Source organism: Pundamilia nyererei, unplaced genomic scaffold (assembly GCF_000239375.1).
Source record: "Pundamilia nyererei isolate P.nyererei 1_Seehausen unplaced genomic scaffold, PunNye1.0 scaffold00052, whole genome shotgun sequence".
NCBI lineage: Eukaryota > Metazoa > Chordata > Actinopteri > Cichliformes > Cichlidae > Pundamilia > Pundamilia nyererei.
Genome location: NW_005187453.1, coordinates 606,883 through 624,933, shown reverse-complemented (window position 1 = coordinate 624,933; position 18,051 = coordinate 606,883). Strand labels below are relative to the sequence as shown.

At 41.8% G+C, this 18,051-nt stretch overlaps 1 protein-coding gene across 2 annotated transcripts in view; it reads left to right on the top strand.

The window, feature by feature from the left end:
- Positions 1-17,480, top strand: part of plxna4 (plexin A4) — a 238,369-nt gene extending 220,889 nt beyond the window's left edge. For both annotated transcript variants that reach the window (XM_005733435.1, XM_005733434.1), the window contains exons 28-32: positions 1,391-1,581; positions 7,315-7,484; positions 11,905-12,117; positions 14,092-14,242; positions 14,608-17,480. In XM_005733435.1, coding sequence (XP_005733492.1) covers positions 1,391-1,581; positions 7,315-7,484; positions 11,905-12,117; positions 14,092-14,242; positions 14,608-14,703 — 821 coding nt within the window. In that variant the 3' untranslated portion in view covers positions 14,704-17,480. The remainder of the gene's footprint in view (positions 1-1,390; positions 1,582-7,314; positions 7,485-11,904; positions 12,118-14,091; positions 14,243-14,607) is intronic.
- Positions 17,481-18,051: the final 571 nt, after the last annotated feature.

The following is an 18,051-nucleotide window of genomic DNA, read 5'->3' as shown; positions in this document are numbered from 1 at the left end:
TATTTATTTTTAAAGGGACTGACTTCAAATGCAAGTGTGATGCACTTCACAACTAGTGTGGTACTTGAGAGTGACTTTGAACTCTCCCTGAGTACAATAGCCAAATAGTGAAGAAATAGACAAGGGTGAATTTAATAGAGCTGCTGAAGAGCAGCAGCAGGAGGAGGAAGAGGAGTGGGGCTGGTGAGAAAGTTGTGGAAAAAAGTTCAAAGATTCAGACAAACATTCTCTATAACATGTTGAGTTGGAGAATGAAAGGAGAAACCTTTGTGTTTGATCTTTGATGTAATGTTCCCATCAAAAAACCACAAGGAAAAGAAGGGAAACACGGGAAATATAACAGCGCGCATGGAGCTGGATCAGAATAGAATTAAAAAAAAGAAAAAGAAAGAGAAACTCTCTCTCCTGTGTATCACTCACTACGCATCACCCTCAGCTCTCCAACTTCTTGAATAAATAATTACCACAAAATGAGCACACTGTTCTGCCATACCACAAGGGCAAAGCTAACAATTCAAAGCACCACATTTTGTGTCGCGCTTGTCCTGCATAGTGTATGTGGTTTGTTAACCTTGTAACAAAGCTACAGTCAAATAACGCTCAGTGAAGTGCCCTATAGGAGACGCAGGCGTTTGAATCTTTTTAGTTGATCATACTGCGATCAAATATGAGTAGTCAATACACAGACACATAAAAACACACACACTTTGTATCTGTTGTCTCCAGCTGTCCCTTATTTTCCCGCAGACTCTCTTCTCCATACACTCCTCCTGCTTCTCTCTCTGGACAGATTGATTTCTGTCACGGTGAAAATCACTCTTTTTTTCTTTTTTTCTTTTTACACTCCTCTCCAAACCGCACCCACTGATCAATTTTTTTTTTTCACACTGTGTAAACATTCATTGAGCCATGTGTTTGGAAATGTCATCGCCGCTCCGGCCATTGGGTGGGCCATACATATTTCATCTCGTCTGACACCTGTTCGATTTTGTGTCAGGCGGCAATGCTATGTCTTGTCACTTGGAGAAGAAGCCATGAAAAATTAACCATGCAGACTTTCTGAAAGTTTCATATCCAATCTCACACACCTGTAAATTGGAAACCTCAGACCAAGAAACGACATTCTGTTGCTGACATGCAGGTTATAGTTTTCTTCGCCTTTTTGGTTGCATTTTCTTTTTTTTTATTGTGTTTGTGCTGCCTGTGACTGATTCTTTCTTTTTTCCTTTTCACTAGTTTGATTGAGCTTTAATCTGTCTTCTGTGACTATCTGAACAACAAAACAAAAAGTTTTTAATGATTTTTATAAAAGAAAATTAACACTTATCTGACTCTGTGTTTTGCATAAATTAGCAGCATTTCATAAACTGAAGCGTGTTGTTTCTCACAGAAAACATGATCAAGTACACTGGAAGCCCCGACAGCCTTCGTACCCGTACTCCTATGATCACCCCCGACCTGGAGAGTGGGGTGAAGGTTTGGCACTTGGTTAAGAACCACGAGCACGGAGACCAGAAAGAGGGCGACCGCGGGAGCAAGATGGTCTCTGAGATCTACCTGACAAGACTTCTGGCCACCAAGGTTAGCAATCTATGTTTAGGAGAGACACTAATCTGTGAGGACCTACTGTGCTAACCTCTAGGTCCATATTTTTGTTCTTAGTCTCTACTAGAGTAGCTTTGCATGAATCACTGGCCAAATAATCATTATTTATATTATATTGGGCTTTGGTGCAGCCCATCCTTTTATCCACTGTTTTTAAAAAAAAAGATGTTTTAACTTCCTTTTAAGTTATCTTTATTCTGATTAGCTGCCCCTCACAAACAAAGACTGAACAGCTGGTGGGTGGGGTACAGTGCTCACAGACAGAGCTGCGTTTCTGTAATGACCACATTAGGGATATCCTCTCTCATTAACGCAAATAAACTTTCCCTATGTTTAATTTGAAGAGAAAAATCAGAAAAGCATAATAGGTCTCCTTTATCTAGCAACTTGCTCAATTTAGCCAATACTACGCGCACAATTTATATGATCAAACCAGACAAAATAAAGTTATCCAACTCAGCAGTAGCATCTTTAACTGAAGCAGTTCAGCAGGTGAAAGGCTAAAAGGTCACTCCATCTTTTACCCCGTGTTATAATAACGAATAAAATCCCTCGATGTATTTAAATATTCATGTTTACTTTGGATGAGTCATCTCAGTGGAAAAGATTATTCAAATGTATTCCTCTATCCCCTCAGGTGAGAACGAGAAAATGGATATTTCTGTTTGTTTTTCTTTTTTCATTACTGTTGCATTGATGCAGCAGCATATCAAAAAGGGTAAAGAAGAAAAGACCGATGAAACCAGTGAAGGTTTTTCTGTTATAAAAAAAATAAAATTATCAGGCAAATATAGAAATGACTATAAAATTGGTCTCTTTGAATGCGTCTTGCGACAATGGCCCCTAAGAAGGAAAAAAAAAATACAGTTAATTTGGTTTGGAGGAAAATGTGACTTTGATCCAACAGCTGAATGCAAATGAACAATCCACTCTTAAAGCACCTTGTCCCTCTTCCCCCCAACACCAACACACCCTTTCTATCAGACTCACACAGCCATATGGGGAGGGTAAAAGAAAGTGGGAGACTGTGAGCTGAAAATGTTTAGGATGTGTTTTTTTAATTCACCAGCACTTCCACTTTTCATCTTCTGAATGTCTTTGTTTAGCTGTTAACACAGAGAACATAAACCGAGTTCAATATATGCAATATAAATGAAAAGTGTCAGGAGTCTAAAGTGGAGTGTCTCAAACACACCGGTAGCACATCCATTAAACAGGCACAGAGGGAAGAAGCAGGATGATCATCCTTTATGGAACATGTTGGCTAATGAGCAGGAACATGGAACTAATTTGGTTGTGCCAATTCCAACTTGTCTTTGAAATAGTACATCTAGATAATAGGCAAACAAATCCTCTTTTTTTTGCCGCTGCTGTTTTTGTCTTTATGAAAGCGTGTTTGCTTTCCGGTGAACAACAGCCTCTACAACCACAAAAGCATTTACAGCAATAAGAAACCCTTTCCAGTTATATTTATTTATCTCGATCTAAGCTCAAAATCTAAACACAAATGATTTAAACTAATGATACGCTGCTCGTTCTGTTGTTCATATTGATACCGAACACATCATTAAGATATTTGCAATGTAGGGTGGAAAAAGTTTATGCTTAACATTAAAACAGTACACGTTATCATCCCATCTACCAATCCCACTATAGATCTGCAAAAACAGAATCTCATTTTTTATTATCAGGAATTGTTGATTTGCATTTAGCTGGGCAGATTAAACAAGTTATCTCAGGGAGTTAAGATACTTATCTGTCCACAGTTAGACAAATTGCCTATAATTTGAGGCGATTTAGCCTGCAAGTGGGCACCCAGCTAAGATGAATTCACAGTGGAGTAATAGATGAGAAACCCAGAGTAACAGCTATAAGCTTGAAGGATTTATTGTAGCTGTTAAACAGAAGTTTAACGTACACATACCACGGTCACTCTGCTGAAAAGATTACCAAAGAGTACCTTAATGCTCTACCGTGCTACACTGGAAGGTGTTTAGGAGCTATGGCTGAATTGTGCAGGATCAATGTAGGGCACTACAAACACTGCAGAAAACAAAATTACATATCAGCTTGACATCATCCCAGTACTGAAGCATAGTAATCATCATAATTTTGGTGGGGTTTTTGGTGTTTCTTCGCTTCCTCTGCACCTGGACAGCTTGCCATGATCTGGAGGAATACTTATTCCCAAGTTTAGCATGGCAACTCATAGGCCCATCCAAAAGTCTTATAGTAGAATCTCGCACATTTACATAATACCATACAACTTGAAACACTGATGTCTGCCTTTTTGAGTAGATATATCACTGTGACTGTCTAATAGATTTATTCAGTCATTGTTATTGGACTGTCTTTATCTTGCAATATAAAGCACCTTGGGGGAACTATTTCGCCCTATATAAATACAATTGAATTGACAAAGACAAAGGTTAGTATGTGATTATTTACCATATTTCGTTTGTCTCTACCTTGACTTGGAATACTACACTTAATGTACATTCTGTACATTCACTAGCATACAATGCTACTACTGCACATTCACATAATGTTCTTCCTCTCTCCCCCCCTTTTTTGCACAAGTCGAGGAGCGTGTCAGGTTACATTTCAATGTGTGTTATACCTGCATAACTATGCATGTGACGAATAAAGAATCTTGAACTAGTGATACCACATACTTATAGTCAGTACACTTAAAGTTGAAGTCAGTTGTTTTTTGAGGTCATTTAATACTAAATACTAAAAAAAAAAATATTTTGCTCATACTTATACATTGATTAGTGGGTAATTACCTTCCATCCATCCATCTTCTTCTACTTATCCGCGGCCGTGTCGCAGGGGCAGCAGCCTAAGCAGAGAAGCCCAGACCTCCCTCTCCCCAGCCACCTCCTCCAGCTTGTCTGGGGGAACACCAAGGAGTTCCTGGGCCAGCTGAGAGATATAATCTCTCCGGGGTGTCCTGGGGCTGATCTGGGCCTCCTCCCGGTGGGACATGCCCGTAACACCTCGCCCAGGAGGCGCCCAGGAGGCATCCTTGTCAGATGCCTGAACCACCTCAACTGGCTCCTTTCGATGTGGAGGAGCAGCGGCTCTACTTGAGCCCCTCCTGGATACCTAAACTTCTCACCCTATCTCTAAGGGAGAGGCCAGCCAGCCTTCAGAGGAAGCTGATTTCCGCCGCTTCTGTATCTGCGATCTCATTCTTTCAGTCACTACCCACAGCTCGTGACCATAGGTGAGGGTAGGGATGCAGATCGACCTGTAAATGGAGAGCTTTGCTTTTATACTCAGCTCTCTTTTCACCACGATGGACCGGTAAAGCATCCGCATCACTGCAGCTGCAGCACCGGCTGCACCGTCCGTCGATCTCCCGCTCCCTTCTCTGCTTTTGGTGGATGATGTAGTTGGCTTCATCGGGTGATGGCCTCCAGCTCGCTCTGGAACAGTTCGCAGCCGAGTGTGAAGCGGTGGGAATGAGAATCAGCACCTGCAAATCTGAGGCCATGGCCCTCAGCTAGAAACGGGTGGAGTGCCCACTCCGGGCGAGAGACGAGTTCCTGCCCCAAGTGGAGGACTTTAAGTATCTCGGGGTCTTGTTCACGAGTGTGTACTTGCGTCTTCCAAAACGTATTTTCACAAACTTCATGAATGAATTCATTAAGAATACATACAAGCAGACGCTGGTTTGTTGAAGATGAACAGCTGATTAAAAGCTAACGTAATGCCACCTTTAAGGCCATGCTTATGTCCTAAAAATAACACCATTGTTCTGATAAACCAATTAAGTAGATTCCCACATCGTATGAGACCAAAGTGCCCAAGTTCAACAATGTTAGCGCCACTTTGAAGCAAGTTTGACTAACACTGGCTGACTCATCAACTCCTTACACAGAGTTAATAGATATACACATCAGGAGAGGTAAACACTTGCTGACAGCATACACTCACTACAGTTAAACAGTGACCAGAGTTGTTTGTCCTACAGCGGCCACCGTAGCACCGCAGGATTATGCAGTAGAACTGGGAGGTGTATGAAAACAGGTGACTAAAAATCTGCAATCTGCTGACATTTAGTGGTGAGATTCTACACACCGGAAAACCAACAAGTCTGGTGATCAGTTAACAGGGAAAGAGAGGCGCAATAGTGACTGAAGTGCAGGGCATATGAAAGAAATTAATAAACAAACTACAGATCCCAGAATGGGATGAGGCAGGAAAAACAAAGCAGCTATCGTCATGACACATACTGTATAGTTCTCCACACACCTTCACACATGCACACGTCGCCTCTCAGCCTCTGTGAGTCGCTCCATTTTCCTGCCATTATCTCATTCCTGAGTGCAGGAAGGTGGCTTCTGACTACGGACAGCGCATCGTCTTTCCAGATGGATTGTTTTTGAGAAATAACCAGTTTATCTTGGCTGGCCATCTCTCTTGCTGAGAAATGATTGGGCAGACAGGCAGTGTAATTGACTGCGTTTGGCTTTCACCTTACCAATAAATACCTCTCCTTGGCAACGCCACTCACATCTCTCATATTAGCTCCATCAGTGACACTCTTGAGTGTGGGTACAGGACGTGTTCACGTGTGTGGACTGGTGCAGGGAAGGATTGCATTTTCCCTCCACTTGTACACTTGAGAGTGTGTGTGTGTGCGCGCCTGTCTCAGCCTCCCTGTTTCATTGCTATCCCCAACGTCGCTTTCCTTGCATTTCAATGCGGAGGCAGATGGCATCAAAACATCCAGATGACACATTGTGTTTAGAGTGCAGTCTAATGACAGGGTAGATGGTCGTGGGGGGGTTATGTTGGCAGTTTCAGCTCCACCAGGGACCAAGAGAACCCTGTGATGATGACAGTGTTGATAGTAGTGCACCCCTTGAGATCGAGGATGACGTAAAATGTCACAGCCTAAGCACTAGTAGGCACATACACAGATTTCACTGTCTCTGCACACATGTACCCGATAGGCCTTCCCTTAGCAACTAGGAAGGCACGTGGGCTTGATATAGAGATGTGATACCGTCTTCATAGAAAAATGGTAAGCTGCCGGGAATGTGGGCCACATTAGAATTATAGCCGTGATTGTCGAACTAACAGGATTCCCTCCTCCCATTCTCCCCTTCTATCTCTCCTGACTCTGTGATTTGGTCACCCGCTCCACCCAAATTGGATTTTTATTTGCCAATGCCTGTACACACCTCATCTGCCACACTCAATGGCCTCTTCTTCTGATAGGAAACTTGTGTGGTTTCATTTCCATCTCTGGCTCTCGCCTTTTTCCCGTGCATCCCATCAGCTCATTCTTTACAAGAGGATTAGATTCTCTCACTCTCTGTCTCTCTTCTCCTCCTCCTTCTTAAAGTCACCAACATTAAATCAAATTAGGGTCAATGGTGCAGTGTGGGAGCTAATCCGGCAGCACAAAGAGGCTTAGGAGATGCGCCTCCTGTTCCTAGATATTATTAAAAGTCAGCTGTGAAATAACAATTTCCCCCATCAAAGCTGCAAGCAGATTTAAGGGCAGGGTCTGTGAGATATGAGTCAGACACATAAACATTGGCGCTGGGAGAGAAAGTGTCGTGCACTGCACAACTCAAACTGACACAGAAACAAATATACATATTAATGGCATTTCTGCTACTGTTAGAGAAGTTTTGAAAAATGAGAGAATGACTGAATCTTTGTAACTCTCCTCTTCTTGCTCTGTAGGGTACGCTACAGAAGTTTGTGGATGACCTGTTTGAGACCATCTTTAGCACAGCCCATCGAGGCAGCGCTCTGCCACTGGCCATCAAATATATGTTTGACTTCCTGGATGAGCAGGCTGACAAACACAACATCCATGACCCGCATGTCCGACACACATGGAAGAGCAACTGGTGAGTATCTGAATCTAAATATGCTGTGGGTGCTGATATGGAAATATGCATACACACCAAGTAATTGGTGTCAAGCGCACAGAATGGGAATGTTTAAGACTCCTTAAACAGTTATTTGGATCATTGATGGGCATTTTGATTTTTAAAAGTACTACAGGCACTCTGGCAATGCCTGGGTATTGCCCTGTCAGAGCCAAGTTTCACAATACGCCTCTTCCTTTCCTAATATCCATTAACCACAGGGGTGTGTAATCTTCATTAAAGCCAACCACAAGGGGCTAATCCAATTGGCTGCCAAGACTCTCCATCTATTATCATGGATAACTGGGCCAAAAAAAAAATTCCTGTCACTGTGGAATTCTCTAAAGTGACAGATGTTCACTCCCGGGTGCAGAAGTACACCTCTAAATTAATATCTGCTGATTAATTTATACCATATTGACCCCTGTGAGTCCACCTTAAAAGGTTGGCTGGGGTTAAATAACTGACAGTGCCCTGGAATGGGGTGAGCAGAGGAATGAAAAGGTGAAGAAAAGGAAGTGAACACAGTGGGAGTTAAATGCACACTAATATCTCATTAGCCTCATAGCCTCTGCCAAGATCCCAGCATGCATCACTCAACCCAAGGCCCAGGAGAACCACAGATATTGGAGGAAAAATTTATGTGTATCGAGGGACGAATAGACATAAAGGAATGGGTAGGGAGAGGCTGAAGGAAAATATTATTTACTTTATCTTATGAGCCTAATTTTAGGGTTTTTCTCTGTGTTACCGGGCCAGTCACAGTGTGTGTTAAGTGTTCTGAGAAGTCGACGTGCTTCTCCCCATTAGACTTTCACTGTAGGGCTATAAATAAAGCACAATTTATCATAGCACAGCCTGAGAAAAAGCCACTGAGACTGAGCACAGTTTGTGCTGATGCCACCACAAATACCTTCTCAGTGTGGAACGTGCGTATGATTGTGCCCTTAAGCACCTCCCCGCGCGTGCATATGCATAACCTCATGACCTCATCTTAAAAGACTGCAATCTTGGCTTCAACAGAAGCCTTCGTTTTGTCTCATGGTAGAAAATAATAATGTCAGTGTCCCTTCCAAGCTGAGCCCCCATCCCATTAAACCTGTCAGTTCCACAGTTATTGTACACGCCATTAACTTCAACTGCAGCAGGAGCCCCTATATTCTACTACTACCCCCACCTTGAGGGTTCCCTTCCTTCTGTGTCCCCTGATATAACCTAACTTATGTTAGATCCTTCAGCCTTATACCATTGTCATATCATGCCAGTGTATTTGTTGCTAAGGCTTACCAGTCAACCGTTTTGTTTTTTTTATTAGATGAATGTTTAGAAGTTTGCGAAATCTATACTGAAATCAGATTGTGAACCACTATTTTCCCCCATTCAGTGAGAAAATTTTCATAATTTTTCTAAAATAAAAGCAGACAGATGCTTTGGCATGATTAATGCTGACCACGTTTCCATACACCCTAAAGACCTGAAAGTGACCTTAATGTATCGCTGAACTTTTATAGTCCAAGTCCTTTACATCAAAGCAAGACTATCCAAAAGAAAAAAAAATACTATGCCTTTCTATACCTCTATGATGCTGCTACACTACATTTTAAAATGTGCATTGAGCAGTGTGCAAAGTGCACAGTGCTAAATATGAGTGTAAATGACCACCAAGATATATTCAGATCAAACCAAACTGCAAAAGGCATGTTGTAAACACTATACCACCTAATTATCATTTGTTCTGCACATCTTAACGGCTGAAATAGCCTTTAGATATGTAGATATTAGTTCTTAAAGCATTTTCTTGTGCTTGACTGTCAACAGAGATGCATAGTAACTTTGCCTATGCCTATGACGTGGTTGGTGGCACACCTTGCAGAATCACGACAGATGATTAAGGCAAATGTACTAGGTGTGGACAGTTTAAACTTCTTTTTCAGCAGTTTTACTTCTTTTTGAAATAAAGTTTTTGAAATAAACTGTATTTTCATGGTGCAAAGTTAAATTTAGTTAAACTGTTAGTTTTGTATGTATTGTGTGACAGAGTTGTAACATGTTTTGCATGTGTGTACAGTCAGTATGTGCGTACATGAGTCACTGGCTCCCAGAGCATCTCCAGATGGTATCTTTTGGATTAGTGGCAGTGTGTTAGTGTCCGCTCTCATCCTCACTCCTCTGTATTTGGTCCGCGTGTGTCCGTCTATATGCGCTGCATTTCGGGATGGAACAGACAGAATTTTAATTATTGTGCAAAACTGCCACATACACCCCTCTTTTCTGCCATCATACTGCAACGGAATCCTACTCAGATTGCTTACTACTACCACTGTGGCAGACCTAAGTATAAGGTGCCAATCACAGGAATAAAATAGCACAGTTTTGCTTACTTAGGCCCTGACTGGAACCAAACTCAGTCAGGTCACCTTTATAAAGCTGTTAATTCCAAATTTAGCTCACTGCATGTCTATGCCATAATGGCACCAGTGAGATGTTGTACATCACAACATCTGTGATTCTTTTCCTGCCAATGGTAAGCTAATTCATTAGGCCCATTCCACAAAATGGGCAGAACATCCTAAAACTGCAGATTCAAAGGGCTGCATGAGGTGGTTTTCAGGGACCACAAGGGGGACTTAGCTGTTTGCAGGTGTTGTTAGGTACCAGTGTTAAAGTGTGGATGCATTCAAAAAATAAGAGAAAAGCAACTAGTTAGAATCACATTTGTTCTGGTCACATTTTGCCTTTAGAACAGAAATAATTCTCCTATTTACATCTGCCCAGTTTTGGTAAAGATGCTGTCTAAACTGTTGCTTATTTTGCATGCTTAATTATACAGTTTTGTTTTTTAAACTATATCACACCCTTTTATCAGTTTGAAATGACTGCACTTTCAAGTGATGAATCAGTGGGCCCTTTTCTTACTCTGCCAGCATAAAATCTTTAGGATATGAGATGCCCTTGATCTTGGCAGCTGATATTTAACCTAATCCCTAACCAAAAGGACCGATCATGACCATCATTCAGATTCCTAAAGCTACTCAGCAGGAGTAAACTCAGATTTGCCTATTTTCAATGGATAAGGCATACTTATTATGGTGGTAATTTTGCACACACAAAATTGTGCAAAATCTCATCATCTTAGAATCCATTGCCCCATTGAAACGCCAGCTTGTCAACAATCAAGACAGCACAGCAGCCGTGTTAATATCCCTTTGATCCCTGCACCTAATCCCACTAGATTTTTTGCTTAGATTAATTTTGAAGTCATAATGCTGAGTCTTTCCTCATTCTGAGTTTAAATCCTCTTTTGTTACATTACAGCTGAATATCTTTGTGGGTGGTTGTACTAGAATAAATGCTCAGTGGATTGTTGAGGAACATTGGCGGTACTTTAAATGAATGTGTTTCAGGTTTTGTTTTTGGGTTTTTTTTACATTTTATACTCTTTTTCTCCTACACGCAGAAACTTCTGTGTAGCGTAGACTGCAGCAGTGTCTGTTGATTTTTGTCACATCAGCTAAAAGCGCAGAGCCCAGAGAAAAGTAAAGATACAGAGATCCAAGTAACACTCAGCTTTTTCTTAATACCACCTGAGCCCCTTTCACAGCAATACACAGATAAAGCTGGCCCTATATCTATTCGTTTTGGCAGAAACAAGCCCTGCAAATAAACAGACTTGTGTATTTTTATTATTCCTGACAGGCACAAAATAGGACCCACTTGCACAAACAAGGCAATATGAACTGTGTCACTGCGCGGCCCCCAGCGAGGACCCCTGGACACTGCGAGGAAAAAAATGAGAGCCAGCCACCACCTGGTTTTAAAGATAAAGGCTTTATTGAATTGAGCACACACATCAAATAGAGCACATCAGCAACAGCAGGGCCTGTGTACTAGCTTTGCAAAGTGAATGAATCCTCGTCCCTTCTGGCGAATAATATGTTCATGCCTATTGACTAGCTGGCTGTAGCAAATTTGAAAACGGCATTTAGGGACTTAATCTCAGAGCAGCTCAACCGGACATAGGCTGTTGTTTTACTTCACACTCTTTGTTCGCCCATTTGAATGGCTATTCAAGCATTCTGTCACCGAGACAGAACTGAACAATCACTGCAAAACTCTTTTTTTTTTTTTCCCCCACAGGAAGCCTAGCATGACTCTGTTTTAGATTTTATTAAGAGACTACCTTTATTTTATTTTTTTACAGGTGAAAGGAATTATATTAAAGAATTTCATATTGTTGTGTCCAGAATTGGAAATATCAAGATTGGGAAAATTAAAAGGAATTTAAAGAAAACAGCTACAAACAATTATTTATCAGGGAATGAAAAGTTAAAGTGCAAAAGCTGCATGAGTTTGAGTTTGATACTAAACTACTTTTTGTTGTCTTTTCCCTCTCTGACAGCCTACCTCTGCGTTTCTGGGTGAATGTGATTAAAAACCCCCAGTTTGTGTTTGACATCCATAAGAGCAGCATCACAGACGCCTGTCTGTCTGTGGTGGCCCAGACTTTCATGGACTCCTGCTCCACCTCAGAGCACCGCCTTGGGAAAGACTCACCCTCCAACAAGCTGCTTTATGCCAAGGACATCCCCAGCTACAAGAGCTGGGTGGAGAGGTAAGCTGTCAAGAAAAGCGCATGTGCATACACACCAATTACTGGATAGATGAAGAGAGAAAGAACCATCAGAAAACCTGCATTAAGCGTGTTTCATTCCAGCACACACAATGCGACTGTAGCAATGTGATCTATGAGCTGTGAAACCCAATCCAAATTACAATGCAGTGGGAATAGATGGGAGTGCCCAGGGCATAAGATCTACAGGACATAGGAGCCAGTGTGTGTGAGTAGGGGGGAGAGAAAAAAAAATCAAGGGAAGCATTTTTGAGAGTTGCAGGCAGCAGAAGCCGGTAATTTGTTAAAATGGAAGTTTTATTAAATTTATTTGTCAGCAGGGGAGGCAAAGAGGTCCTGAATAAAAGATGGGGTACTGTGAAGTGGTTCCGAGTATTTATGTGGCTGTAGCGTTGTTGCAAAGCAAGCCTCAGGATGAGAATATATGTGCAGTGCTTGAATGGGTGGAACCAAATGAGGGGATTCAGGCTCGGGGATTGTGTGGCTCTCTCTGGTCTCCTATAAGCGATGCATAAAAAAGATATGCGTGGACAGAATAGAGCAGCTGCTACTGTGAGGGGAAAATGCTGGTTGCATGTTTTGTTTTTTAATAACTGCATATAAACAGGGAATGCCTGGTATCACAGAATGGCATCAGTGTATTTTGTACTTTTACAAATGATTCTTTCAAATCAGTGATTACTGCAAAGTGAAACTGTCTTAATCTTTTTAAAGAGCCACACTAATGGTCAAAAGTGGATCTTATGCCATTTCACTTTACTGTCCAAAGTGCCACAGCAAGGGATTTACAGGTCAGAAAGAAACTGATCACTGTAGAGGTTCAGACGAGATATCCTACTGTTCTCTGTCTCCCTCCTCCTCTATCTTGGTTAGAAAGAGAGGACGCTGCTTTAGCTGGTTAGCAGGCCAGTGGATATCTCCATCCCTTGAAATCAGTGTGTCTCGCTCAGTACTACCCTGCTGAGACTTTGCTTGAAACACCACTTCAGCCACTAATAAATTACATAAGACAACAACTGCATTCAGCACTTCCATGCTATGCAGCTGGGCAGAGCCACGATATCCCAAAGCTTTTTACTTGCTACAATATGTTGATGTTATTAAAAAGGTGTTGTGAAGTGAAGCAGACCCGTGAGCTCCTGCCACCTGCTCTGAATTTGATGTGGGAGTTGAAGGTCTCCAGACAATGACAAATCCATCACACCTGTCATTACATTATTTGTATACAAGACTGCTTGCATATAAATCTATACCTTTAAAAGTATGGAATACGTGTGGTGGTTTTTAAACTTCAGTAGTAAACGTTACTGTAGAGACATCGGCACTTGCAACAAACTGGATGTTAAATTTGTAAAGCAGTATTTTTATTTCACTTCTGCAAATAATTGACCAACTAATTATTTAAAGATTTCAATGAATTAAATTTAAAAAGTTGGTGGTGAAGAAGAATGCCAAATTGTGGTTGATCTCATTAGAGATATACTCACATTTTCCACCTAACACCTACCTATCACACGCACTCCCAGAATTATCCATCCATACAACGGGCCTGTCCTCAAGTGGCTGTAGCTCCAGGAATTTAATATGTAAATAAGCAGCTTTAATCAACACAGTTGATATGGGCAACACAGCTGCTGCTGACAGTGACTGATTGCCTTTAGCTCAGTGCGGCGTGTGTGAGTATACTGTATGCTGCTGCAGTGTTCCATTTTAAAACACTAGGCCTCTCTGCATCTACAGGTTCCATTTAGGTCACTTTACTATGAAACGTGCTTTTCGTCTCTATGCTCCACGCATTAGTCAGGCATTCATAAACGATGAGCTCCGAAGTAAACATCTGTGTAAAAATACATAACTGGGCATATTCTGCTTTCAAAATCATTTAGCACTTTTCCTTTTAGCTGCTGTAAACACACCTTAATGCTTTGTATTGTTCCTCCTGCCCTCTCTTCACAGATACTACTCAGACATTAACAAGATGCCAGCGATCAGTGACCAAGACATGAATGCCTACCTGGCAGAGCAGTCGCGGATGCACATGAATGAGTTCAACACCATGAGCTCTCTCAGCGAGATCTACTCCTATGTGGGGAAATACACTGAGGAGGTACGTAATGCTGGGACCTATTACACCTTTGGGCAACACATCAGTGCTGTCGCTAACTAAGGGGGTACTTATAAGAGGCAAATCGTACCACGCCCAGGCATTTAACCCCCAAAAGTCATGAAAAGTCAATGAAAGAACAGATAGTGTATTAAAATGTGGGAAGTAAAAGGGACTAACTAAAGCTAGCCTGAAGCAAAGAACAGTGAGTGTAGGCCAGCTGGGTACAGTGGGACAGTCAAGCTCAAGCACTCCCCAAATCCAATAGCTACAATCAATTTCTATAGTAACACAAATAGTAATTTGCTGGATTTTTAAAGTCCTGTTAGTAATAGCGTTGTGTGTCTTTTTCACGGTCACGCCGGCAGATTGTGTGCGCACTGGAGCAGGACGATGCAGCCAGGAAACAGAGGCTGGCCTTTAAGCTGGAGCAGGTGGTGGCCTTCATGAGTCTGGAGAGCTGAGAACCGCACTTCCCAGGGTGCACTGGGAAGAGACCCCGTCAGAAACCGAGCCGTGCCTGAGCGAAGACCTGTCCCCATCTTTTTTTCATCATGTGACTTCCTCCCTCCGCCTTTCAGAGATGAATTCTTCCTCTAACTTTTTTTCTGCTTCCTGTTTTTGTTTTTTGTTGTTGTTTTTTTCTTCCCATTCACTCTGCTGCATAGACTAGTTTACCTGAAGTTATGCGAGGGGTGGCCCGGAGCTGAGGTTGGCGTTTCCCACAGTGCAATGTGGGGGATCCCTCAGCTTCACCACAGAGAAGCTTCAAGGGGTGATTGCTTGAAAGCTGGCCATATTGGCAATGTGTCGATCCCCCCTGTTGGAAGGAAAGAGGGGAAAAACATTTTTATGTTGCCTTCAAGAATTTACACCGATAGGTAATTCTTTAAAAACCACAATGTTGGGTGTCCATTTTGTTGAGAACTTTTCAGAATAGGATAGTTAAAATAAAACCATCTCTAGAGTTCAGTTTATTGTAGTTCTATATTAAATATACAGAATCAAGAGGAAGCATCAACACTGATGACTGCAAGCCAAATGAACACCTCTGAAGAAAATTCATGCAAGGATGGTTTGCCAAGTTTACACTGTACCTTCAAGCAAAGCATACATATCCGTGAAATCTGGGGCAAATCCAGGCAAGCCTAGAATGTTCTTGTGTTCTTTAATGTAGCTGGAGTTGTATTTAAGAAAAAGACTGATGGGGGAAGGGAAGGATTATCGCTTCTCTGAACTTTTCCTTTACTGAACCATGATGAACTTTACAAACCAGAGCATCCCCAGCCTATAGCCCTTTGCGACATGCACACATTTTTACCTGGCCCAGCATACATTTAAGAAAGTGCTCATGATTTCTGCTTCCATTTGGCTTATATAGCTACTGCAAAATTAAGCTATTAGATGAAACCCTGGAGCCCCCGCCCAAGTTGGATCCTTTGTAAAAAAAAGAAAAAGCACACAACCAACTCTGGAAGACAGTGTTTTGACTGCTACTCCAAACACCAGTAGCAGTCTTTGCCTGGCTCTTGCCACTTCCAAACTTGTGTCGCCGCTGCGATGGTCTATCAAAGCACACACATGCACACAAAACGCACACACACTCAGCAGCTACCCAACATCCTGACTGCCCAGATTTCTACGCCAACAATGGAGGACGTAAAGGGAAGAGCTGACTGAAATGCACTGGGTAAGAAACTGCTTGATCAAGAAAAACAAGAATGATTCAATACAGCGTGTGCTACCTAAAGAGGCTCTGTTGTGAGTGTAGCACTTCTTTCCCGGAATGTCCCAAGTTTAAGACTTTTGTGTGAAGAAATCAAATGACACGGACTTAGTTGGTCAGCCAAAAACCAAAGGAGCTTGAAATTTTCAAAAATGGTCAAAAATGTATTTATAAAGTGCCACTGAGGAACTGACAAACAAAGGACTATGTATAAGACAACCACTTCTAAGACAAAAAAAAAATATTGTGACTTGAACTTTAAGCAACATGTGTGATTTTTCTGACCTCAGTGTGTCGAGGTGAGAGGCTCTGTGGGCGAGGTGATCTGATCCTCCTCTCCCTTTTCATCATCCCGGGTCTCTCTGGCTCTCGGCACACCGTTCACCCCCTTTTTCGTCCAGCTCCTGACTTACCAGTTTTTCTGTTTTGCACAAGCATTGGAGATGGTAGCTAGTTGCATACGGCAAAAACCCCAACTCCTGAGTGTGTAACTGTTTGAGGCGCTCTTGTCTGTATTAGTGTAGTTGTCCTCAGTGGCGGCAGGGGGCGGCCTTCTCCAAACCTCAAAAAAAAAAAAGAGGAAAAAAGAAAAGAAATTAAAAAAAAAAAAAAAGATCTGATAAAGCAGAGCAAGACGTGAGCATCACGGCAAGATAAACAGACAATGATGGACATAGATAAGACTTGTTGGATGTGAATCCCCACTATGGGAGAGAGCGATGGAAAGATGGAGGCGCCCTCCGTACATTTTGACCTCTGCCCTTTCTTTTGCCTTGACAACGTGCCCCATGTGGTGATGTGAATGTGTGAAGACCGCCCTAGGTCCACCTTGGGTCCTTTATTGGCTTTTTAAGCGCATGTAAAACGTAAACAATTTAAGAAACTTATTTAAAAAAAAAGTGAAAAATAAGAAAATTAAGCCTTGCAATGATGATGTGGATGTGTTCTTTTATCTTTCTTTTGCTTGGAAGAATCAAGATGGAAAAAGTGGATTGTTCATGTTATAAAAACTATAACTTTCGTTTAAGGTGGAACCTTTATCCAGACCAGTCCCCCTATGACACAGTCTCGTCCCTATGATTTTTGTGACGTGACAGATGCTAAATAAAGGAGTTACTGTATACCTTTGCATGTTGACCTGTTTGGATGGTATGAAATTGAATTGCCTTGCAAAAAGATATTTAGAGACATCTACAACTGCTAGGGGCTTTTGAAGTCATTTCCAACACAACTGCTCATTTTCTGGATGTCATTTAAAGACAGCATGTACCCCATTTTGGATTTTCTTGTCCCATTTACTGTGTCCTCCATTATAGACCAGCACTCTTTGTGTGTGACAGCTGTGCCGCCTCTGCAGTTTAAATCTGGTCAGGCAGAACATTTGTTCTTTTTATTGGTTTTATTTTTTCCTATTGAAAACTGCATTAGAGTATTTCATCGTGATAAATGCTCAACTTCCCAGAACAAAAAATCCCTCCTTTACAGTGATGAAGCCTGCCCATTTTTTTTTTTTTTTTAAAAGAACAGAATATGTGCAGTTATGAAAACAGACTGGTGTGATTAGATGCAGGTTCACGTCCTAAAAAGCAACGAAGGATTGCCTCAATTTGCCAGCGCAAGATGTGAAAATGAACACCAAGAACAAATTAAGTAGGCCTATACCTCTAATTTATCATCCATAGCAGGAGAGGCGCATTAGCTTTGTTAGACTTGTGTTTTAGACTGAGTTTAGCAAGTGACTCCATTTTTTAGAGGGGTCATTGTCTGTTAACAACTTTCTGCAGCCTTTTGAGAGGTGATCAAAAGGTTTTGGGAATTATGTCTTTGTGCATGTTTATCTCTGCAGTGTACACTGGATGTCCTCCACTGCATCTCAAAACCAACCTTTCAAGTTGAGTTTCAATTAGCAGATCTGGAGGAAGTCACAGTAAGGCAAGTCTGGCAAATGTTGAGCGAACAGACTTTGTGTGGCCACAGAACCCCTGCGTTTCGAGTGCACTGCGTGGCACACACCACACTTCAGACAAGGAAAGTCTGAACCCTGAGTTTATATTTAGGATACAGAACCTACTGGAACATTTGTTCC